The sequence below is a fragment of the Pseudomyrmex gracilis genome, unplaced genomic scaffold (assembly GCF_002006095.1).
Source record: "Pseudomyrmex gracilis isolate BER0280 unplaced genomic scaffold, ASM200609v1 scaffold_66, whole genome shotgun sequence".
NCBI lineage: Eukaryota > Metazoa > Arthropoda > Insecta > Hymenoptera > Formicidae > Pseudomyrmex > Pseudomyrmex gracilis.
The window spans coordinates 524233-550234 of record NW_018020650.1 but is presented as its reverse complement, the minus strand read 5'-3'; the positions used below and the strand labels follow the sequence as shown (position 1 = coordinate 550234).

The window sequence follows — 26002 nt, the reverse complement described above, 5'->3', positions numbered from 1 at the left end:
AAAGAGAGAGAGAGAGAGAAAGAGAGAGAGAGAGAGAGAGAGAGAGAGAGAGAGAGAGAGAGAGAGAAGACAGAGAGACAGAGAGAGAGAGAGAGAGAGACGAAACGAGAAAAGGGAAGGGCGGAAGGAGTCGGGATGGTTGCTGGCAGCGGTGCAGGGTTGAATATCAACCCACGCGGTCGTCCCGGACGTGCACCGGCGGTAGTTCGGCTTCGCCTGAACTCGCGTTAACCACGCGGCCGTCCGTCGTTGTCACGCGCGCTTGTTCGGCAACAGTTAACCCGCGTAAAATTGCGCGCAGACGTGAATCGCTTGTATAAAACAACAACGCGCGTGTGAGTCTCGACGACTGAGAGAAAAAAGAGAGAAAGAGAGAATGGAAAGTGACGAGAAAAACCGGGAGATGACAGCGCGTCTGACGAATTTAACGATGTCGATTCCGCGCTAGAGGATCGCGCGTGTTACGTCATCGAGTTGCCGCCGCGGCCACTGCACACAACCGGGCTGAATCGATTTTTCGACGCGCTCGCAAACACGACCGATACCAATGACCCTCGTCCCACGGTCGGTTTAAAGGTCAGAGACTGTTTGTCGGCCACGAGACGCAGTTTTTTTTGCGTGAGAGGAAGCGCGGTTGAAAACCGCGGAGAGAAATCTGCGGAAAGAGAGGGAGAGAGAGAAAGAAAAGGCGAAGCGGCACAGATTACGCGTAGTTTCGATGACGTATCGAGCGCAACGCGGTTTTTCGCGAAGAAAACGCGCTCCGGCGACTGACTGACGGTCGCGCGGAATCATTGATCTTTCGTGGTCGACGACGCAACACATGCACGTGAACGCGATAGAGTTCAACGACGCAACGAGTGTACGACGCAATTGTCCGTGCGAGGCCACTGCGAGCGGCGCTCGCGCGGGGAATCGTAAGATGATCGTTCTGACGAGAATTTCTGTACTGCGTATATGCGCGCCGCTCGCGCGATCGATACGTTTGATCGATATTCATCGAGATCCCGCGATATACTACAGGCGGGAACGATCGACTCTTGTCGCGATTACCCGACCGTAATGCTAATAATAAAGATCACACATAGAAATGATGATTGTGTATAAATAAACAAGTAATTGCAATTTCAAGAGTTATTTTCTCGCAAGAAACGGATGTGAGATAGAAAAGATAGAAGAGAGGATTTTAATATTAATTTGTTGCGAAGATACTCTCTGTGAAAACATGTTTGTCGATCGCGCAAAAGATGATGTCGCACGTACACAAGAGAGAATTCAGAGCGGAGAGAACGATGGCTGATCAAAGCAACGGTACATCACTTGCTTCGCCACGCAAATCCCAAGTGATTTTTAGACATCTCCAAGTAGTGACGTTCCTGGTTTAGTCGAACGGCCTATTCGCGTTCAAAGAAAACGAGCTTCACATCTTTTGTATATATATCGCTATTGTATTTTTTTTAGTCCAATTTTACGGAAGTTCGAACGCGAACTTGATTTTTTTTCGACGCGAACGTGATAATTCCGATGTCACTTTGCACCGAACGCGCGATCGATCGTTCGTGTACTTTAAGATTAGCACAAATGTGTGTGTGTATACGTGGTGTGTGTTTATACTCGAAAGAAATAAACATATCAGCCATAAAAAAAGTCTCGAATTTTGTGCCAACGTTTAATTGACAGCAAAACGACGTCTCTTCTCCGACAATCAATAAAAAGGATTAAAAAAAAAAAGAAAAATACATTGACTGATTATAATTTTTGTATATAATATAAAAGAACTTGTGTGAGAATATATCAATCGCGATTATTTAGCGACATTCCGAAGCCGCGCAAACAAAATTCGAAGGAAAAACAAACATGTATCCCGTGAGAAGCAACGTTTTCGTCGTCGCGAATTCTCACTGGCAAGACTGGAATTTACCGTCGGTTGTGGATCCAACGACTCAACGGAGCAGGATGCATCAGGAAAGAAGATATCTGCCGTACTCGACCGCGTACCATCCCTACGACAACTTCTCAATGCGCTCTTATCAGAGCTACTGCTACTTCTGGCACTACTTCAGATCGCAGCTCATGAACTATTCGCATTCCAACTTCAACTATTACAAGTTGAACACGGAGACCTTGCATGCGTCGTTGATCGGTATGAATATAAAAACAAAAAAATGTTTCGTTGTATTATTTCTCGCGCTTGTTTCGCGCAAAATCTTTTCCGACGAGTTTCAATGTGTGTTTAAAAAAAAAAAAATATCGCAACGAGAACTCCGTAACCATATTTTGATATACTTTTTAGACATTTGCTAAAGTTCTCTATTTTATATTGCTTACACCACGTCACTTTTTGTGTTCTTCAACTTTTTCACTCGAGAAGATCGATCCCGCCAGGAGAAATTGAAAAAAAGAGCGAGTGAAAGGAAGCGGTGAAAGTGACGCGTCTTGCGTAACTCTATATATATAAATATATATATATGTTTAATCACATTATATTACGTTACTAGCTCTAGTGTCTTGAAAAATTTCGCTATCAATAACGAAAGATCAACGTCCCCGTCGCGATAGACAGTCTTTGATCGTTGCGTTAATTGTGCATTACATTGTCACTCACACATCGCGAATCATTAACACTAACGACCGATTGTCAGATTCGATAGGTGAGCGCCGCGAACGTACATACAAGCGCGGAACATTTAATTGCCTGACGAAAGAGGGACGGGCGCAACTATAAATGATTTGTACAAAAAAAAAAAAAGAAAAAGGATCCAAATTGATCTCTCTTTCATACGCGCGGCGGTTGCTCGAAACACATTTCGCGATATATCTCTCGATATATCGACATATTAAGAGAGTCTGCGAATGAATAATCCGCACTCGACCAATGTCCACGGCGATCGACCTATTAATAGCTCGGAAACTGCCACCTAAGTACCCGCAATCACAGCCCGGCCTTGTCAACTGCATTCCTTCCTTGACCTACAGCAGTCGTATAGTCACCAACATCCTTTTCGCGACAAGAACCGTTCAGCGATTGTTACACTTTGTTTCGCTCTGTGGTGTGTGATTCTTTTTTCTTTGTTCGTTGAAATAAAAACGCGCTCGACGTGTAGAAAAACGTCCCACGCAATTTTCTTGTCTCTTTTGTACCAAATTTAGTTTAACGTTGAAATTTTTGTAAATTCGTACTGATCTGAAAAAAAATTATTCTTTTTTTCTGTATCTTTAAAACATGTTCCTCAGAGACAATTCCGTTGCGACATCGCGCACCAGAAATTTCTGCCGGATTCATTCATCGCGTTCAATTTCAATCATTGCCTAATCCGCGATTGATATTTCAAATCTCGCTTTCGCGAAAAAAAAAAACGCTACGTGAGCAAAGTGAGATAATTAAGTCGTAAACATAAAACGCGCGCGAGAAACAATGAAAGGGAGAGCATTTGAATTTATTGAAGCCGCGGCGCGCGCGATTATTTTGTCTACAACACGCGATATGTACACGCTTTTGAAAGCACCGAACTTTGAGAGAGTTCGCGAGTTGCAAAAGAATCGACCGTGTATCGATAAATAAAACGAAACCTTTTTTTCCTTGTATTGTACATAAAACAAGTGATTTTTCTGATGTGAGAATATGTTGCAAAATCATTGAAGCAAAAAAAAAAACGTAATGAGTAAAATCCACATTAGAGAAAATTATTAAAAATATACTTCAGAAAACACCTAAATGCAACAACAATTTTTTTAACAATACGTATTTTGACCCGTAAACTCGCGGTTTCCCCAATTATCGATTCGTCGTCTCTCGAGATCTAAATGTCCCGAGAGAGAAAGAACCGACTGTGTTACCCAACTAGAGAGAGATCGATCGCGCGGTCCGCGCCCTCCGACTAATGTTTCGTTACGGATAAAATGCGACGGAGTAAACCGGCCGAACTCAAAGTGTTTATCACGCGAACACACATAATAACTCGGAGTATCTCTCTGCGGGAGAGCGCAAAGGTAATTTGTAGGCGCGGCGGGATCGCGCGCCGACTTATCACGTCTCTCACGTGTATCGGAATCTATTATGGAAGGCACTATTTTTATTCGATCTATTATACTTCGCGTATAAACATACACACACACAACAATATCGTTGTTATATTGATGCACGTTCCGGGATTGCATAACGATCGGTTGCTTATCGAGAGCGGCGTAATCGGACGTAATACGTTCTAAATTCGTCTCTCTCTCTCTCTCTCTCTCCCTCTTGTCGTGATATCGTCCGCAATTTCGCCAGCTGCTCATGGCTTTCCATTAAATGACTTTATGAACAAAACAATGGCCCAATTATTTACTCCCTTTTACTCCGGTTAATCTCTTGATTATATAAATGATATTGTTTACCATTGAGAGACATAATACACACACACAAACACAACGAAAGCTTTCTCGTTTAGTTGTTTCTTCTGCATATTTTCTTGCCATTTTTCTTCCGTTTTCTCTTAAAAGTTAAAGAAAGTCGTCCTATATACACATTCTCCGTTTGTTTCATACATTCTCTCCGGGGTATTTTGAAATTTTCATCACTCTTGGACTAGTAGTCCGGAATATCCGTCGAGGAAGATGTAGGTCGCTTCATCGTCGCGCGGGGATGCAACACACATCCCATCACAGCTCATTATCTCACCTTCATTCTCCCCAAGTCGCACTTCGTGCCGCCAATTAGTCGCACATGCGATCGACTGTGCAACGTTCATTAACTTTGCTCCAATTCTTCGCGATGCCGATTCTCTCCCGTTTCTCCCCGCCCCTCCGTGTAGCATTCGATTTTATCGACTGATGCAAAACCCTCGGATGCGTGTAACGACTTCCGTTACGTTCTCGTCATCGTCATTCTATGTTCGGAGACATAGAGAAACAAAACGCGCGTCCTGTCGCGGCAGATTCTCTGCAGTCCGAGTATAAACGTGAGACCAACGCCTTATTTCTCAGACTCCCCGGTATCCCTCGGATCAGCAGGCTCGCCGCAAGGGAACCAGCCGGCGGACGCACCTTCACCCATAAACTTTCCTGCTCCAGGGGAGAGCATGGCCGACACCTCAACCCTGTCGCCGGAAGCGAACATGCCGAGCTCGCCGGGCTGCCCCGTGGTCAGAGTGACGAGCGAGTACCTGTTGGGTAGTCCGAGTCCGGGAACACCTCGCGGAGGAGACTCGCTTCGTGGAACTGGCGGTGATGGCGGTGGATGCGGCGGAAGAGGAAGCGGTCAGGAGGGTCGTGACGCGGCGTGCTCCGACCGTGCGTCGCCCGACTCGGTCTTCCCGGATACGGCCGGTCCGATAGTGAGCTTCAGGGTCGCCGAAGAGCAGCAACAACAGCAGCAGCAGCAGCAGCAGCAGCAGCACCAACAACAACAACAACAACAACAACAACAACAACAACAACAGCAGCAGCAGCAGCAGCAACACCATCAACAATCGCAGCAGCAACAGCATCAGCAATCGCAGCAGCAACAGCATCAACGCTCTGGCACACCCGCACCCACGAGATCGTCGCCTTACTCGCCGGTTCAGACAGTTTCTTCAACCCCGATGACCCAGGAGGCTACCTCGAGGAGCGAAAGCCCGGATATCAAAGGCGATCTGTCATCCGTCCAGACCAAGGAGGAATCTGACAATTCGGTCTTCGATGGAGGTGGAGGTGGCGGCGGAGGAGGAGGTGGTGGTGGCGGCAGCGGTGGCAGTGGCGGTCGTACGGAAACCTCCAGCCAGCCTAGTCACAGGAGCAGCCCGTCGTCTCAATTTAACCCGAGCCAGAGCGTCAGTCCGGTTGGTACTGTCGGTTCGCACGGGCCCACACAGCAACAGCAATCACCGCAGACCTCGCCGACGCCGCCGAGACCACGTGCGCCTTCGGTACCGCCGCATTTGCTCGCCCACCATCAATTCTGGTCGCAGAACACCGGCGGTGTACAGGGTTTCGCCACGCAGAGGCTATTCAACGGAGTTATTAGCAGTGCCGTCAATTACGGAGGCCAGAACATCTCCACCAGTTCCGGTACCAGCTCCGGCTGTTCCAGCGTAACTACTGGCAGTACCACCACGGTGACTTCAGGTAGTATCTCAATTAGTATTTAAAATTAATCTTTTTTAATTTTTTGTCTCTAACTTTTGTCCGTTCCTATCTGATATATCTTGATTACTTATTGCGTTACTATCTTCAAATTAAAAAAAAAATCCATCTTTTTTCTATTAAAAAAAAAAAAAAAAAAAATCCAAATACGCGAACATACATAACGTCACAATGGTCTTATCAATCGACAGGCGAAGGCATGAAACCACCGACGCAGAGAGCAACGCCGGCGCCACCGCGACCTCCGCCTTCGGTGCTGATGGGCGAGATCGGCGGCGTCCGCACGATGATATGGTCGACGCCCCCTTTGGAACCGGCACCACCTTCGGCGGCGTCGTGGACAGCTACGGCGGCGGCGGCCGCCTCGTGTTCCTCGTCGGAAGAAGCGCAACTGCTGCTGAACCTGGGCCAAGAGTCCCGTGGTAAACCGCCCTCCTCCTCGTCCTCCTCCAGCGTGGTGTCGTACTCGTCCGCAGCCGGTCCGCCGCTCAACATGGAGAGGCTGTGGGCCGGCGATCTCACGCAGCTGCCGGCGGCGCAGCAAATGCAAGCGTTGAATCTCACAGCTTCCGGTTCCGCCGCGCAACCTTGGGTCAGCAACGGCGGCACCGTCATCAAGTCCGAGGCTGCCTCGCAGTCGATCTCGGTGGCTCCGCCGGCGCCTCCCATGCCGCCCCAAGAACACGAAGAGGACGAGACGCCTATGATATGCATGATCTGCGAGGACAAGGCGACCGGCTTGCATTACGGCATCATCACCTGCGAAGGGTGAGTACCGCTGCGTCTTCAAAATCGGTGTGTCTTTCCGATGCGAATCAGTTTATTATTGCAAACGAGATTCTTATCGTTGATGGAGAGAAGCTAATTATTCTTAGATAGTTAGTCAATAGTATTTAGTACAATTTTATCTCCTCTGTGTCTCTTTTTTTGTTTTTTAAATCATATATTTTCCACGAAGTTCGGCCATTAGAGAACACATTTCGCAGGGGTAGGTAGGTGTACTCTCGCGTGTAAGTACGTACTCTCCTCGATTAGACGCGCAAATTAAATGGAAACCCACGCGCGTTCCAAGGGAAACAGCAGCGCTAATTATTCGCAATAATTCTCACCCCCGCAACAGAAGCGATGGATTTACGTGTACGCAACATAAATGAGTTAAATGGAATTGTTGACTCTAGAACTCTTTACTTATATATGTACACACGTACACTAATACACATCTATTATTACGTATATATAGAAGCTGTGCCAGCTTAAACATTTCAAAAAGTGGTTACAGACCGAAAATTGTTCTAAAATTCTATCAATTCTATAATTCTATCAATAATTATAGAAAAAAAAACTATTGCTCGCGCGTATATAGAACTGCTGCCAGAACTTCAATTTTTCAAAGGTGCTGTGCCAACTTATATATGTATGATACACACACACACACACACGTATCAAAGGAGTGGGTGTGTCGAATGGCGTACAAGAATCGCGCAAATCGTTTAATTATGTGCTAATTATATCCCAGCTCTGCCCACCCCGATACGAGTCAATATATAATCTCATAATCCGTTGATCGCGCGAATGTCTATATTTTGCTCTGACCTCTGACCTTTGTTCAATACTTGGTAGTGCGTGTGGCAAAATAAGAAAATATCGTATCTCAGTGAAACTGTGCAATCAAAGTGTTGCATTCGCGCAAATATATGTTTCAACGCTTCGTCGAAAGTATCTAACGATAGCTGCTGTGTGTACTTTTTTTTTCAGTTTATTTATCGCGGGGGAACAGTTAGCGGCGTGATAACATCGCGTAGTTCGTAACATAAACCGGATCAAAAATTAACTTCTCCGTGCAGCTGTCCCGCATGTCCCCCGCGTCTTTGTATTAGAACGTCAACGCGAGATAAGAGACGGGGGGGGGAGGGAGGGGGATACTTGTTGCGTCTATTCCGGACGATGCGCGTCCGAGACTTCGCGCAACACTCTCTTGATTAATCCGTGAAATTACCGCGCGGGGGTATCGTTACTTTGTCGCGCGTTCTCATCCAACTTCGTTGCGTCGGACGGGCGGAACGGATTAGACGAGAAAAGTCTGCGGGAAAGAAGTGTTTTTCTCTCTCGCGCGAGCACTCCCACGGCGCTCGTAACTTCACGCGAGTAAAAGATTCGGCTCTCGCCACTCTCGGCTTCAACAATTTGCGTGTATCTCATCCCGAGCGTTATTACAGACATCACCGATATTCATGGTCGAATGTACGTAAAAAAGGTCAAAGGTTTACACTACGTGTAAACAAAAAGAAATTTTTGACGTAAAACAAACAACCGATAAGATAATAAAATATCTAATATTTGCATTTATGCAAACAAAGAGTACATAAAAAAATACATAGTCTTTTCTTAAAAAAAAAATATGTATAAATATATATAAATAAAAAAACACATATTAATCACTACTAAATTATTGTATATATAATATTATTAAATTATTAGTATTTAATTAAATTAATATTATTGTACGCAATATTACTAAACATATGCAATTTATTAAAATTATTTAGATATATATTTTTATTTTTGTCGCGTTATCTTTTGTTCAATTTCTGACGTGACAAAATGAAGATCAATGTACTTTAAGAATTCGACTCACCACAAAACGACGCTCGTACGGCAGAGATGCTCACTAGAGAAGGGGTGGAGTGTCGCTCGCGCGTTGCAATGGAGCCGGGCGCCATTTTGATCCAAAGGGAATCCGCAAGTGCACGAACTCGCGCCGATCGATCTTGCTCACACAGAACGCGACTGTTGCTACTTCGAATATTTCGGTGTTCCCGCAGCGATCGGGATTGATCTTCTGTCCGCGCGCGATCGCGATCGATTCGTTTAATTCGCGCGCGAAAACAACCGCCGTGATCGGAACTTCTCGGCACTCTTAGCTTCGTCGCGCAAATCGCGAAATTCGAACGGAGATTGCGCGATTCGCGCGATCTATCCGCTCGCGATTGATATTCTTTGGATGATAGATTCCGAAACGCGCGCGGGCGCGTCTTATCCGACACCGCGAAATCGCTCAAATCGGAAATAAAATTACGCACCGGTAACGCACCGAGTCCCGTCGCGCGTCCTCTCCGCGTTCTACGTTTCTGAAGTGAGTCGCGCTCAATCAATCATGGCGCGCGACGAACGTCGCGACCAACATAGACGTATAATATATAGACTGCGCGTTTGGCTGAAAAGATGTCTTCAACGTTGAGAGAGACAACATACTTTGAATAGTAACTCTTTCTCTGTCTATCATTTTCCCCACTACTTCGCTACAGGCGCGTTTTTAAGACTGGTAAAATTTCGGTGCAAGGACAAAGATGAGAGGGCCCTTTAATTAATAATAATAATAATAATAATGGTAATAATAATAATTATTATTATCATTATTATTATTATTGTTATTATTATTTATTAAAGGCAATTGGACAAAAGTTTTTAATGATTTTTTATTTGTATGCAAATTTAGAAACGAACACCTCTTCGAACTTTAACCGACATAAATTTGTTTGCAACATCTTCCAAATTTAAATTAATCAAAATATTTTTTTCAATTGATAATAAAGTTAGATCAGATGTTCTTTCCTGTGTCATGGTACTTCTTAAATAACTTTTAAGTCTCCTTAATACACTAAATGATCTTTCGGCACTCGCAACTCCGATAGGTAATGTTATGAATATTATAAATTTATAAATGTTTATCATGCACCGAGGGTCCGCAGATCCCGGGGCCCGTCGGTGCATCGCACCGGTTGCACCGACGTTAAATACGCCTCTGCTTCGCTAGACAAAGATGAGGCTACTATTCAACACCAGCTGTCTCTCTCTCAACGTTGAAGACATTTTCTTAACATGGCAAAGGTAGGGAACGCGCAGTCTCGCGATCCCATTCGTCGCGCGAAGCAGCGATTTCGATTTGGCCAATCAGGACAAAAAGAGCAAGACTTTTTAATTGATCGATCAGCGTGTTATTTCAATATCGATAAACACAGCTCGGGAGAAGGTGTCCGGATCTATGATCAATACCGTGATCCGTTACGTAAATCGCGTTCGCGCGAAACTGTCAAGTCAAGTGTCACTTCTGTCACTTCTCTTCGCTTGCGAGGAGTACAACGAGCGATAAGATGTAATCGAAAGTTAATTAAAACAGCGTTCGGGGAGGTGTCATCTGTTTCGCAATTTGTGTTAAGGGCGATGAGTATTTAAGCGTACGCCTGTGTAAGTAACACAACAGTGTTTAAGAGACAACCGTGTTATACTCATTATTTATCGGCGCTCTCCAATTAGCGGCACAGGAGTTAATTCTGTTCTTGTTCAGTATTCAGTGAGAAACAGAAAGACACAGGATGACATCTCTTGTGTCGACTTGTGTGTGTCGCTAATTGGAAAGCGCGCGTCGTAATTGTCAAAGTGTGCGTGTCGCGTCTCGCGACGCTCAGGTGTCGAATCAGAATCGCAATTGCGTGACGGTGAGTCGTTTGTTTGATTCGTGTGTGCAGATGCAAGGGCTTCTTCAAGAGAACCGTGCAGAACAGGCGGGTGTATACGTGCGTGGCGGAGGGCGGCTGCGAGATCACGAAGGCGCAAAGAAACAGGTGTCAGTACTGCAGGTTCAAGAAGTGCATCGAACAGGGTATGGTCCTGCAGGCGGTTCGGGAAGACCGAATGCCCGGAGGAAGAAATTCTGGTGCGGTGTACAATCTCTACAAAGTACGTATCAAATTCTGACGTTGGACTGTGTGTTGATGCGTGAAAAGTCGGCGTTACTCACTCACTTGTTGCGCGTTCGATCGGGAGGTTGCGAGGAGGGAGGAGAGGAGAGAAGGAACGAGAGACGAAATATTCGCGTCCGCAAACTCTCTTGGCTCAAATAAAGCTCGGCTGTCGATTATTAAACGGGATTATTGCATTGTAAATCTTTGCTTATTGATAATTTTTCATCGATGTGCAATGCGAGAAAATGCGGGAATGAAATGTCTGGAGTGAAATTCTCATCAATTTATCGTTGCAATTTTGTTTATTTGTTGCATCTCTCTCTCTCTCTCTCTCTCTCTTTCTCTTTCTGCATTAACGTTATTGCTTCCGTTTGTTTGTTTATTTGCTTTTGAACGAAAACGTATCTCCGCACAAATATTTGTTTCAAACTGAATAAATACGTGTTTAATGACTGTCGAGTGCAAAGTTTTGTGAGAAACTAATTACAAGTTCTTTTTTTTCCTATTTTTTCTTTGTTCTGCTTTTGTTGCTCGTTACGATAAAATTGCAATAAAATTAATTCTCTTGTAAATGTAATAAAAATATATCAGTCAAAAAAAAAAACCGATTTTCATGGTAATCTTTAGGTGAAGTACAAGAAGCACAAGAAGACCAACAAAGCGGGCGGTGTCGGCAGCGGCCTGGGTAGCAGCGGTAACGTCGGTGGTGTAAACGGCTCGGGTTCCCTGAGTGGCGCCAAGAGCGCCATGGGCACGACGATGTTGGACAAGCACATGGCCGCGGCCGCGGCCGCCCATCACAGCCAGCAGCAGCAGCAACAACACGCCCATCTGGCCAGCAGCTTCCTTCACCATCACAAAATCTCGTCGGGCGATCCGCTTAGTTCGCCGCCCACCGCCAGCCACCCGAGCCATCCGGCGCACTCGGGTCACCTCGTCAACGGGACAATCCTGAAGACGGCGCTCACCAATCCCTCCGAAGTGAGTCCCTCTTCGTTGTGAGACAAACAAACGTTGAAGTCGCTTAAAGTAAAGCAACCACTCTTCTGCTGCGTGATCAATTCTTGTTATTCGGCTTAGATTCATTTGAAATGACAAAACGAGCGAAAAACTGTTGTGTATGAACACAATAGAATAAATAACACAATAAAGTCGATCTATCTTTTGAAGAAATTGTGACAAAAAATAAATTTTGGTTTTCTTTATTTCAATTATACAAAATTATTCCAAATTTCTCTGTGTAGCGAGATTTAGTAAATTTAAAAACCTTCCAAACTTAATCTCCAAAAACTATTACGAAATTACTTAACAAAATTGCAGCGCAAATTATCCTTCGGTACCGGAACGTTTATCAAGGCGAATTGCGCGATTTGTCTCGGCTGCTTCCGCGTGCCTCGCGCGGAGCGCAGTCGCGTGTCGGAGAACTAGTTTCGTTGCGACAGAAGAGCGCATCGCGCTCGCATAACAGCATTTCCCCTAATTATCCGAGCGGTTACGCAACGCGCGCGCGCGTGTCGTCAACGTGATGCGGATTAATCTCGGCCGCGAGATGCATACTTATCCATCACTCGGACGATGTGCGTGAGATAATATCCGCGAAAACTTTCTACTACAGTACGGCACGATCGAATCGCGTGATTGTGCGACCCGAAAGTCTCGCAAATCCGCGATGAATCTCGTGTTGACTTTTCTCGCTCGCGCGCGCGATCATGTAGATCAACATCCGAGCGTGCGCAGCTCGAAAGATCCCGTTTGCTCGCCGCCGCTGGCAATTTACGTGATTTATACGACGTAAGCCCTGGTTAGAAATCGAGCGTGGGTCAACAAAAGTTGACTCCTCCGGCCGCCGGCAGGAGAATATTGTGAGATGAGAACGTCCCGCAGGCATCTTCGCGCTTTCACTTTCGAAGCAGCTGCACGGCACGCCGCGAGACCGTTGGAAATACTCGCCACGACGATGTTTCACGACGATCGAACACTCGCTTGTTAAATTATCCGCGCACTCACTTTAGCTGGGAAAAAGCGCTTCTTGTATGAAATTACGTTAAACTTGCTCCCTTGACATTAAATTTATCTCTAAAATACGTTGTCGTTTTCAAATAAACGTATAATTTTATTTAATTGAGATTTCTCTCAGGATTCAGTGAAATTCAAAGTTTTTCGATACTTACAATTACAGTCGAACATCGATAACTCGAATCTCAAGGGAAGAGCTAAAATTTTTGAGTTCTTAGAGATTTCGACTTATCGAAGTGCTCCTTTCCTTTCCGCGGAGCGGAAGGAAATGAACCAAAGTTTCGTCTTATAGAGGTTTTCGAGTTATAGAGGTTCGAGTTATCGGAGGTTTGACTGTACATTGATTTGTGGAAACAGATTTCAGAATATTTCATTGGAAACAAATCTACGTATGATGGAAATATGCGATGTAATATGTGTGCGCGGTGCGTTTGATACACTCGCGATTTGCATTCGATACCTGAGATACTTGAGAAAATAGAGATCGAACTACTTCGATAAACTCAAAATTGCGTCATCGACGTCTACGACGACGACGACAACGACGACGACGACAACGACGACGACGACAACGACGACGACGACGACGACGAAGAACCTGTTGTGCTGCGCGCTTGTGTGTGAGATAGAAATCTCAAATTAACTATCGCGAAGTTGCACTTCGCACTCTGCATATTAATGCGCTTTAGAAAACAAAGTAATGATAGATTTGTGCGCGATACTAACTTATTAAGTGATTAAGAACCCGCTAGTTTTATACAATGTCGATCTAGCGGTCGGGAAACATGCGGTTAACATGTTCCAGAAATATTATCTCGACGTATAACGGAGCGCGGGGCAACTTTTCCAACGAAAACAATTTATGTCGACAAATACTTTTTTTTTGTTTTCAAATAAAACTTGAGTTTACACGCCCGCGAGTGAGAATCTGTGCGATCTGAAACTACATATACGATTACATAATTTTTTTAACGATAATTAAAAACTTGGCTTTTTTGCAGAAAATGAATTCGGTGCGCGCTCCGATCGGAGAATTTCCCTCGCGCTGATCCTGAAATGAATGAAGTCCCCCCGTTGCAATTTCACTTTCTTACGAGTCCGGCTTGCGCAAGCCTCAAGGTTTCCCACATTACGAAAGCCGATAGATAGAACGAGCGAGTATAAACGCGCTCGCGCGAGAATCAACGCGCGATCGTCGTCGATCACGTTGTCGCACACGGCGTTTTACGTGTTCATCTGCATCTTATTTGTACGTAACTTGCGCTCGCAAGAGCGCAAACTTAAAAATAACAAAACAAAAAAAAAAAAACAAAAAAATGCTAGAAAAAATATTTAAAAAATTCTTTTTCGTACGATCAGTGCATTAAAACGTGGTGTCCGATTTTTTAATGAGCGGAAAATTTATGCGCGTTAAACGAACAAAACGAAGGAGCTGCCGCGATCGCTGAAATGGCCCGGTAGAGGCCATTGCCAAAAGTGAAACCGATGCCGGCAAAACCGGATAAATATTGACCACGACGGTGCTCCATTAAGGAGGTCACTTTCGAGCCGCGGACGAGTCATCGTACGTGAGATGCACAATGAAACAAACACGTTCATCCTCGAGGCGAGAACTCTGTGAAAGATTAAAAGCGAAGTTGGAAACGGTTTCGCTTTCTTCGGCGAGAAGAAAACGTTGAAATACGTTCAACGCGTATAGGAAAAGAGAAATAATAAATTGAAATTAATTACTGAAAGTGTTTAAGTAATTACCGGATTAAATTTCACAGTGTGTATAATTATCACGTTGAATATTTATCACCGCGATTATTTATCCTTGTCCGTAACAAGAATTTGCAGAGATAAAAGTTTTATGAACTGGCTGTAAACGAGCTGTAACCGCGCTTTGCGGATCGATACTCGGAGATATATCTCTCTCCGTCATATAGCGATCGGATATTTTCTCACGTTTATCGTCAGACGTCCGTCATCTTCGTTGCGCGGTGACGTCGTGACGAACGACAACATCGACGACGCAGGCAGGGACAATAGAAAATCAGCGACAGCCGGTGCCAAGGACGGGCAGTTCTCTGACGGTTTCGTAACTCGTGAAAGTCTGCACGGGGGACAGTGACCTCACCCTCTCCCTCGTCCTCGCGCTTCCTCTCCTCCAACACCTCCTGTGTATCACCACCCTCGTCCCTCCTTTCTCGCCGCGTCGCTCTCGCTCCCCTTCCTCTCGTGTCGAGCCGCCTTCGACTGCGAACGCGCGTCCCACGGTTCTCCGCAAACGGTGGCTTGCGCGCTGTCCCCCCAAAGATGTCCGACCGGGAGAAGCAACCAGCTTTCCCCGAAGTCACAGAAACCGAGCTGACAGCTTCTCTCTTTGTCCTTCTTTCGGTTTCGCTCTCGTGCCCTCCGCGCCCGACCGCGAGGAAGCGTTTCGAGGTCCGAAAAGGTCAGTGAAAGGCTGAACTTACGGCTCTCGGCCTTACGTAGGAAGCATAACACGCGCGGCTGCCGAACTCGGATCGCGCACACGAAAGAAATCGTAATTGCTATCTGGGCCTTTTCGGGGTTGGTTCTACTTTGAAAACTCTTGAAAATTTTTCAAGGTCGCCCACAAGCGCTGTTAAAAATTAAATAAAAACAAAGTTAAAAAAAAAAAAAAAAAAAAAAAAAAAAAAAAAAAAAACAAATTTCTAATAATATATCTCTTGAGAAAATAGACAATGTATTTATTTAAGGTGGTGCATTTACGGCAACGGCTAGACAATGCTGTAAGCAGTTCGAGGGATCGAGTCTTTCCTATGGAAGCAACCACGACTATGATCCAAACCCTTATAGACTGCGACGAGTTCCAAGATATCGCCACGTTGAGGGTACATAAAATCAATTTAGTTATTATTTTTAAGTAGGTTAATTATTTTTAATTTCTTTTAAACTAGTCTTATTTCAATTTTGTTTAATCAAAGAAGTAAAAATTAAAATTAAAAAAACAACGATTGATTTTAAACACTTCAAACCGTTGCGTTTCAAGATTGTACCTCAATCTGCGTTGCAGAACTTGGACGAGCTGCTGGACCATAATTCAGACTTAAGTGAAAAGCTGTGTCAGATAGGAGACAGCATAGTGTACAAGTTGGTGCAGTGGACCAAAAGGTTACCGTTTTACCTTGAGCTGCCGGTCGAAGTTCATACGAGGCTGCTCACGCACAAGTGGCATGAACTTCTTGTGCTGACCACCTCCGCCTACCAAGCAATACACGGTGGTCAGCGTAGCGACCGTGTTGGCACTGACGGGACGAGTGCGGATTTTATGGACGAGGTGCTTATCTTTGCATAATACGAGCAAATTAAAATTCGCTTATCGAAAAATCTAAGCACAGTCTCAGACTGCAATTTAAATTCTAACCCACACACTTTTTCTCTTGTGAACTAGGTAACGATCAACATGCGCACGTTGCAAAATTGCCTGACCAGCATGATGGGTCGGACGATAACCATGGAACAGTTGCGGCAAGACGTAGGGCTTATGGTGGAAAAAATCACGTATGTCACGTTAATGTTCAGGCGGGTGAGGCTACGGATGGAGGAATATGTCTGTCTAAAAGTAATCACTATGCTCTCACAAGGTAGGTACTTTCACCGAGCCCGTGTGTATTATTATCGCGTTGTGTTTTAACTTCCTCAATGATGATATGATATGAATGACATATAATAATGTAAACGTGTCTTCTCTCTTCCCAATGCTACAATTGGAGACGTAAAATGTAAGTTCAAGATGCTTTCTACAAGCGGCCGCTGCAATTTCCCCACGCGTACCATTTAAAAATGTAGACTTTTATTTCACATAATTAAAATTATTATTCCTTCTCAATACGTTATTTTTATTGTAAAAATATGTAATTTAAATTAAGTAAGAAAAACTAGAAATGAGAGACAAGTTATAAGCATTTTAATATCTTTTTATATTTCTATATTAGAAATGTCGGCAAATACATTTCTACGTTTCCTATTGATGTTGTTTGTCTGTCTTCTCTCTAGCACGAGGAGGCACACTGGAATTAGAACAAATACAAGAAAGGTATATGAACTGTCTGCGAAGTTTTGTCGAACATCACGCGCCTCAGCAGCCGAATCGATTTCACGAGCTTCTTCTCAGGTTACCTGAAGTAAGTCTCAAAAAAATATGTCAAACAAAATCTTCAAAGATAAAAGGCTCTTTGAAATTATAGAATATTAAAATTTACATATTTTGATTAAAATTGAATAAATAAGTTGTCACATCGTATGTGTGTTGTCGTTATAAAAGTTTATATAAAATTGAACATTGGAATAAGGTCTTTTTTTTGAAAGATTTTTACTTCAAATGTAAATAGAAACTTAAATATTGTTCTCTTAAGGAACAGTTGTTCGGCAATTCTATTCTAACAAACTGTATAATATTGGGCTCAAACTATTTCGATTTTAATATCCCGTGGAAAAAATAATCACGCTTAAGAGCCGTTTCTATTTGCTAAATTACAGGTACAGTCGGCGGCGGCTTTACTACTCGAGAGTAAAATGTTCTACGTTCCTTTCCTATTAAATTCAGCAATTCAAAGATAGTAAATACACAAGGTGACGATAAACGAAGCCCCCCCCGAATACCTATATACATACTATACATATATATTATAAATATATATACACACAAAAAAGTAAAAAAAGAACCGAACAAACGAGCAAGAGAAACAGAAAGAAAAGAACTCAAGAGAGAAGACTCGAGCCGAATTGGAGAAGGCTTTGTTTGTGTATGTATAAAATAGATATATAAAAGGTATATATATATATATATACATATAAATAATATAAATAATATAAATGTGTGTTCGTTGCGTTGTACAAACGAAGGAAGGCAGAGAGAAATAGAGAAAAAAAGAGGAATCGAATCGTTCGAGCGAAAAGATACGAAAAGAACAGCTGACGATAGAAAGTAAAACTACATCGGGACAGCAAAAGAGGAAAGAAAGAAGAGAGAGTAGGAATACGATTCGGATAAAATATTACGAAAAAGAGAATGTATAAGAGAGAGCGAGAGCGTGAGAAAGAGAGAGAGAGAGAGAGAGAGAGACAGAGAAAGGGAGAGGAAGAAAGCGCGCCACCTCGAGATGGGCGAATCAATCGAGGAGGGGACTGAAACTTTTTTATCGAAACTAAAAGACTATAATAATATATTTCTGTACGCAAACGTACCGCGCAACTACGTCATTGTGTGTTCACATTGCATAATCCGATCGATAAAATAAGACTCTCGTTACGTACCGCTCACCGTAGACCACCTACTACTCTACTACTACTACTTACTATTACTACTACTGCTACTATTACCGCAACTTTCTTACTATTATCGCTCTCGAAGCTAAAACATAAAAATACCAAGAAAAAAAAAACAAGGAAAGAAGCAGCAGCAGCAGACGCCACGAAACGACTGATTGAAGGATCAATAAGTCCGGATCGATCGACTGACCGACCGATGATCGACGACGAGCATTATCGTCCCGGCTCGACTTGGAATCGTAAATCGAGCTTTGATCGAACGTATTAACACGCGTTCACATCGCATACACATACATACATACATACACACATACGCGCGCGCGCGCGCGTGTACACGCTGGCATACGTAATTTTTAGACGCCTGTCACAAGCCTCGCCACCACGTGATCTTCTCCTCGCAAATCGTCGTTCGCCACCACGTGTGAAACGTTGCGCCTCGCGTAAACGATGTGATATGCTACTGCAGTTAAATTAATCTTCATCACACTCCAGATTTCGTCGCACCCGTCGGAAGGACAGAAGTCCGTTGTGAATTCTTCTGCTTATCGAGAAGCAGTTCTTCGCGCTGAGTTCCTCAATCGTTTCGGGCTTTTGAAATCTACGAGACCCGGGAATCGGGGATTTCGCGCAAAGAACTCAAAGAGAAAGAGAAAATTGAAAGATTCGTCCGATGAAACCCAACACGACCGCGAGAAGAGGAGCACAAGAAAACGAAACTTGTACGTAAGAATTTTGAATACTCGATGTCCCGTCTGCGTCCTCTCTCACACACACACAAAAACACATACACACACGAATACGTACATGTTTCTTATAAAAGTATATACCACAATGGGTGTTAACATCGAGTCTTTACTACATCGTCATCGCCTTGTCGTCGTCGTCATCATCGTCGTCGTCATCGTTACTGTCGTCGTCGCCGTCGTCGTCATCATTATCATCATCGCTATTGTCAACACGTACCAAACCATGGTCCAACCGCGCAGAAGACTCTTATTCTTATTATGGCATCGGTTCTCGTTCATTTGACATCTGTGTGACGTGATATATCTATAACGCATCTCAATCGATCTTGGACTTCATTACTCGCGTCGTCATCGCGCGCGTTCAACGCGGACGATTCTCGATCTTCCAGTCGCTAATATTAAGTCGCTAACACATTGAAGAGACACTTACGAGAAGTTAATTTTTGTTGTTTGTTGTTGAAAAAAAAAAAAAAAAAAAAAAACGTAGTTTCTCGATGACACTTCTGGTGCAATGAAATTCTAGTCATAATTTACTTATTGACTTTCTTTCGTTACTCGCAAATGTTTCGACAAACAATTTCGGTGTGACGCCAGTGTGAAGTGATAAGCGAAATTAATGGGAATAGACACGTATACGGACACAATATTTTGAGAGAGAAGACAAATTTTATTTTGTAGTATACGATAAAATTTTTTAGATTCTCTTTTACTATGTGTTTTTTTTTTTTTTACATAAGATCTCTATGTATTTATATATAGATAAATATATATATATATTTAAAATAAATATATATATTTAAAATATATATATTTATAAATATGTATATTTATATATTTATAAATACTCGCTGATATATAAGAGCTTTTTGTGCTGCTTCAACTTCGGCACAATCGAAACACTATGGCATTTCGTTTTTGCATTTCTATTTTGTTTTTCCTTACATTAGTACCTTACGAAAGTGACAAAAAAGAAAAAAAAACAAAATGGAGGATTTTGAATCGTTCGCAGCACGCGCATCATTTGTTTATTCGATAATAACAACTAAACTAAAAAAAAAAGTATATGAAGAGGGAGCGAGAACGAGCTCTCTCGTCTTATTCCTTTCTAAAGCGATATTTTTATAGTATTACGAGAAAAAATACGAAAAAGAACAGTGGAATGTACATATGTAAAAACAAAAGAAAAAAAAACGTTAAACGCGAGCGCCTGGTATCTTACTCTCGCGAGGAGATTCGCGAGGTTCTTTTCGAAGTCCTTACCTGAGCAACTATAAAGGATTGTATAAAAAAAAAGAAAAAAAAAACAAATCGCTCCTTGTCTTGCTTTTTTACCTAATGAAAAGAACATATATATATATATACATATATATATATATATATATATTATATATAATATACGTAAATGTTATATCTATATGCATGTGTGTGTATCCACGCCGACTGATTGTGATAAATCGACCGCCTCGCGAAATTGAGATATCAGTCGCTTTCGGTAAAAATCGGTTCAATTATATAATCGAGGAAGCGAAGTGCCGCGTGAAAAAAATCGCGGAGAAAACGCGAAGGTAAGTCGGTGGACTGACGCCAGTCGTTCGCATCGCGGAAGATTATTGCTCCTCGTATACGCATGTAACGATTATTCCGCGCACGTTCTGTCGACGTGATTGTTTCATCTTGCCTCTCCATAGAAAAATATCGTACGCGCTAATCGCCTGACAAGCTCGCAGTCACGAGAACGATTTGAGAGGCGCATCTTTTTTTTTTTGTTTTTTTTTTTGTTTTTTTTTTATGTCTTTGAACGCGCAATTTCTTCGTATATTTCAACTGCATTTTTCTCTTCTCTCTTCGAGAACTTCTCACAAATTCTGAATAATTTCTTTCGCTACCGATAATGTAATTTACTCGACGGAAAGATCAATCTCAAGTCCGATAAGATCGTAAACATTATAAAGCCGGAGTTTAATATCGGAAACATCTTTGTTTCGTAATTACGAGCCGCTCAATTGACTTGTCGATCGGAACGCGCGCAAGTGTGTGACATAAACTCTCGTGCTACAAATTTGTATTTAAAATCTCTTCAGAACTCTGTGTAATTAAGAGACTAATAATATGCAAAAAGCTTGTTACGGTTGTAACGCTATAACTGCTGCAAATTATTAAAAGAAAAAAAAGAAAACAAAAAAAAATAGTATATCTGTGTGTCGCGATAATCGTGTACATTTCACTTCGATCAACAAGTCGACTTCGCGCGGATCGCAATTATCTCTCGCGACAGTTGAAATTAATCAATAAATAACACCGCTTTTTGCTGTCTCGATCTGTGGCGCCTCTTCAAATCGGACCCGTGATCGCCGGGCCGCACGTTCCAGAGAGAAATCAACATTGAAAACTATAACACATGGACCTTGGGCCTATTAGCCTAGGGATACTTGTCCATACTATAAGACTTAACTAAACGATGAGATACTTCATACAGTAAACGTTATTATATAATTTGACGTTAAGCGTCGTCGGGAGTAACGGTTCACCTGTATTCTTCCGGATATCGTCGCGCGTCTCTCCGTGTTCAATTGGAAGGTCCGTGAGAAATCGCGCAGGTGTGTGTGTGTGTGTGTGGGCGTGCGTGCGTGCATGCGTGTGAGTCTCGTTAACAAAGAAAGTAAGAAAATTTTTTATTCGCATAATATCGATCTAGTAACGCTAACAGCTGCACAATATAATATTGAAGTAATATCTTTTCCGCGGCACTGTGCAATACAATATCATATATGTTCTCAAAAGAAAGAAAACAATATTATTCCTGCGCGCTTATTTTTTATTATTATTTTCTTTGTCTATTTTTTTCCGGGATCACCGTATCTCCTTTTGTCCGCGGAACAATGCGCAAAAGCCTCTCACACAGTTTCCCCTGTTCTTCTATGAAAATCACTCGTATTATTCAGTAATAAGATAAATTTAACAACGGAGCATATGTAAGTTTTTTTTAAACTCTCCTCGTCCAACTAAATGTGATATTAATTACTCGTTCGGATAAACGTGTGACATTAGAATTGAGACTAGATTTAAAGCCTAATTTAATATTTAGTGAGAATATTTTTTATTGTCTCGAAAGTGTTTTTTTTTAATCTGAGAATTTAGTCTTGAAAGAGAGAGAGAGAAAGAGAGAGAGAGAGAGAGAGAGAGAGAGAGAGAGAGCGGATTAGTTCTGGTATTGTGAAATAGTTGTAAATAAAAGTTTATAAATAGTAGCGAAGTAAAACTCGATCTCTCTCGTCGAAATTCTCGATATTCTTTTTGTTGAGGAGATCGAGTTGGTCTCGAAGAAGAGGGCAAAAACAGCGATTGGTCAAGCGGGAAACATACACAATATATTCTGTGTGCGTACATACATATATATATATATATATTTTATAAAAACAGGAAGAAAAATAAAAACAGATTCTTCGCGCGTCGATGTCGTGGGAAATACAGGCGACCGCTTACTAGGAGAGTTAAAGCGTTGGATCAGCAAGACTTAGGGCATTATATACTACAAAGAAGTATTATCATGCCCAACCCTTTAATATTTAAGTGCGAGTGAGAGTCTATCGCGAGCAAAAGAAAGATAGAGAGAACAAGAAGTCTAATAAAAACAAAAAACAAAAAAAAAGAAGAAAACCGAAAAAAAAAGAGAATCTAACGAGAACCAGTACGCGCCTCTCGTTTGTGGGTTCAACTTTGTGTATATATTGTACGAAAAAGAAATTTTAATAATAACTACGTTGAAAGTACTAGTCCCTCTGTCTTTGTATAATTCCGTGTGTTGAAGAATACTTGTGCTCGTATACGTGAGCGCCGTGAGTGATGCGCCGTGTCGCGTTTCATTACCTTGGAAGCCTTCAAGTGTCTTGAACAAAAATGTGTGCACAAAAGATTTTTAAAATAATTTTCAAAGGACGACCTTTTTTTAATTACAACTCCGACTGAAGCTCTTTTCTTACTTTTCAAACGTAAAAAATTCCAAGCTTTTTTTTATCTCTCATTTAATCTTCCGTCATTAACGTTTTTTTTTGCAATAAACGTGAATTTCATTTTTTAGGTTTTTTTTTTAAGTAGATAATCACGTCTGCCGGTGACAAAATTTTCTTCTCTGCTCTTCTCTTTTTCTCCTTAATCCTTTTTAGTGTAAAAAATTTTTACGCGAACGCAATTCGATTTTCCTTTCGAAATGAAAAACAAAAACCGACACGCGCGCGTATCTTGCCGCAATTACATCGAAAGAGTCGCGGGAAAGAAATGCAAATGTTTAACCCAGAAACGATAGAGTTCAGAAAGAAGAACGTGAAAGAAGCGCCGGTTTTGGGAGCGAGAGAGCGTGAGAGTGAGAGAGAGAGAGAGAGGGAGGGAGAGAAAGATACTTTTTCAATGAGTGAGTCAAAAGTTACCAATTTCTACCTACGTTTAGAAGAAAGTACGTTTTTATTATCTCGTTTATCTTCGATTATATTCCTTTTGTAACTGAGATTTTGGCGCCGTCGTGTGAACCGCCGCTCTGCCCGGAACCGAACATCGATTCTTCGTGATATCGCGAACGGCATCCTCGTGTCGATTCCATTTCTCTAACGAATCGAGAATTGTTACAAAAAAAAAAAAAAATGAAAGGGCAAATATGAGAAGATGCCCGTTCGGTTTTGTAAAATTGTTTTTTCTTTCACAGCGCAAACGGGAAAAAACGCGCATATAAAAGTCAATTACGTTACATATGTACATGTTCGATAACGGAAGTTGTGGGTATTTCTTCGTCTCTGCTTTGTGTGCGCAAACACGAAATGTGCCGTGCTTCTCGGCGCGAGAATAAATCCGCAAAAAAAAACAATGTTTTGTACGTAGATTTGATACAACGGACACGTGATACGAAGATGAAAATACGAGTAATCGAAAGACTGATAAAGATCGCAATTTTCTATATTGATGAAAATCATGTGTTAATCGATGATAGCCTTGTAATATCTGATGATTGTATAGTCTTAATCAAATTCGCGTAATGAGGTATAAAGGAGATATTGATCTTTCGATCGCGTTGAATTCGAGACAGTTTTTATCTCAAATTTATATTTGAACATTTTAAATAAAAGTTCATCGGCTTCTTCACTTTCGCGGAAACAACGAAGCTCATTCATTGCATTTGTTGCTGCATTTGTTGGTTGTGCAAATTCCATTTACGAGAAAAACAAATTACGTACGATTTCTTGTACAATTTGTAATACGATATATAACAAAATGTGATACGAGATATATATGTATATACATATATATAATATACATATACTCGCGCGATACCAGTTTACAATATCGATCGAATTATTATTGCGCGATTGATCGCGGGGATTTTCGATTTCGGGCAAAACGGCTGTAATTTTTTTTCACGCGTGGCGCGCGTGTGTGTGTGTTAGTGAGAGAGTGTGCGCGTTGTGTGCCGTGCATGAATGCACCCCCCCGCCCCCCACTGTATTTTTATGAGTAAATAAGATATTTAAAAAAAAAAAAAAAAGAAGTAAATCTGAAGTCTGTTTGGAGATGCCTTTCATAGGGATTATATAAATGTAGATAATATATATATATATACATATAATGAACATATAAAAAATACACTATATTATTATATATAAATATATATATATATATATATAAATAGTAAGAAGTAAATAGAATTATTATATATATATATATGATGAAAATAATATTATTACGAGTAAATAAACTCTTAAAGATTAATAAAAAAAACAAGTACCTTTGTATTTTATATACTTATCCCGTTCTTTGTCGTAATATTTGTTTGTAATTTTGTATTTGTTTACTCGATGTGTTTGTTCATCGATAACAAATACGTGCGCATATACACAAATCCGTGAGGTTACCATTGATTCGGTAAGCAATAAAGTTGTGCGAGTTTTTACGCATTTTTATTACAGACGTTCTTCATTACATTAACATAACAAAGTCTATACTTTCAAGGTACATTATGATCGTTTGAAAATGATGTCTACCTGTGAGATCTTTAAGGATTATGCGCAGTGTTCAAGCTCCCGCACGGAGCACGTTACAATTACTTTTACGGTATTTTTCTTTGTCTCGTGTTCATTTTTTTTCGCAAATCTCTTGGTTGACATGATCGAGTCGCCGCAAGCGCTTGGACACTTCGATAAAATTAAAGCGATCACAGACAGAGGCATTTCGGGAGGCGAAACGACACGAACACCCCGATATAGTAGATAGAGGCTAATACTTCCTTTTTTCTTTTTTTTTTTTTTTACTATTAAGATTTCTACGATACCTGTACCGCGCACATAGGGCGTTCCCGTTGTTGCGACTCCGCTTCACGACTCGGAGGCTGCAAAATGTGGCGAGTCGAGTTTGTAACGCAAACTCCGTGTCTCGATTACGTTTCTTTTTTTTTTTTTTTTTTTTTCTATCTATAAACGTGTAATATTACATTGCTCGCGTATAGGACGTTACGAAATTGCACGTAAGTTTGTGTGATAAAAAAATACAAGTACAAATGTGTGCGAACAACAAACACATCCCGCGCGCGCGTGAGTGTCGTAAAATGTAAGAAGTATCTTAAAAAAATGTAGCAAAGTTGTAAAACGTAAAAAAATACCGTAGAAAAGTTTCGGAAGAAAGGAGACATTTTTGTTTCATGCGACGCGCGCAGCGGAGACGTGGCGGAATGCGATAAAAAAAAAAAAAGTGGCGATTAAAATGAGTTGTTTTTATCCGTGTGTCTCCATTTCTTTTTCTTTAAGCTCCGACTCCCCTCAAGTTCGTTTATGATCACCTGTGAGTATAAGAAAGCATTTGTTACTTCTATTATAGTAGACCGCGTGTTCGTGTTACTGGTGGTTCTGAAGGCACTGTTTCAAAAGTACGGTTTATTCGCTTCTTGTTGAATAAAACAACTTGAATCTTCACGAAACTTGATTCGGATGATGACGCGACAGGGAGAATCGTTATAAACTTCGACGTGAAACCATTGCGCGCGCCTCCTCTCGCTCTCTATATCACAAAATTCAAAATAGAGTAGTTTCAACTTGACAGCCAGTGCCACAATGC

At 41.9% G+C, this 26002-nt stretch overlaps 1 protein-coding gene across 1 annotated transcript in view; it reads left to right on the top strand.

Annotated features, from left to right (window-relative positions):
• The window catches only part of LOC109854460 (hormone receptor 4-like), a 31962-nt gene extending 12328 nt beyond the window's left edge, over positions 1-19634 (top strand). Inside the window, exons 3-12 of the mRNA XM_020427558.1 lie at positions 4966-6087; positions 6297-6873; positions 10632-10842; positions 11475-11828; positions 15590-15724; positions 15907-16170; positions 16285-16477; positions 16607-16615; positions 16890-17017; positions 17373-19634. Coding sequence (XP_020283147.1) covers positions 4966-6087; positions 6297-6873; positions 10632-10842; positions 11475-11828; positions 15590-15724; positions 15907-16170; positions 16285-16477; positions 16607-16615; positions 16890-17017; positions 17373-17453 — 3074 coding nt within the window. The 3' untranslated portion in view covers positions 17454-19634. The remainder of the gene's footprint in view (positions 1-4965; positions 6088-6296; positions 6874-10631; positions 10843-11474; positions 11829-15589; positions 15725-15906; positions 16171-16284; positions 16478-16606; positions 16616-16889; positions 17018-17372) is intronic.
• The last annotated feature ends 6368 nt before the right edge of the window (positions 19635-26002 follow it).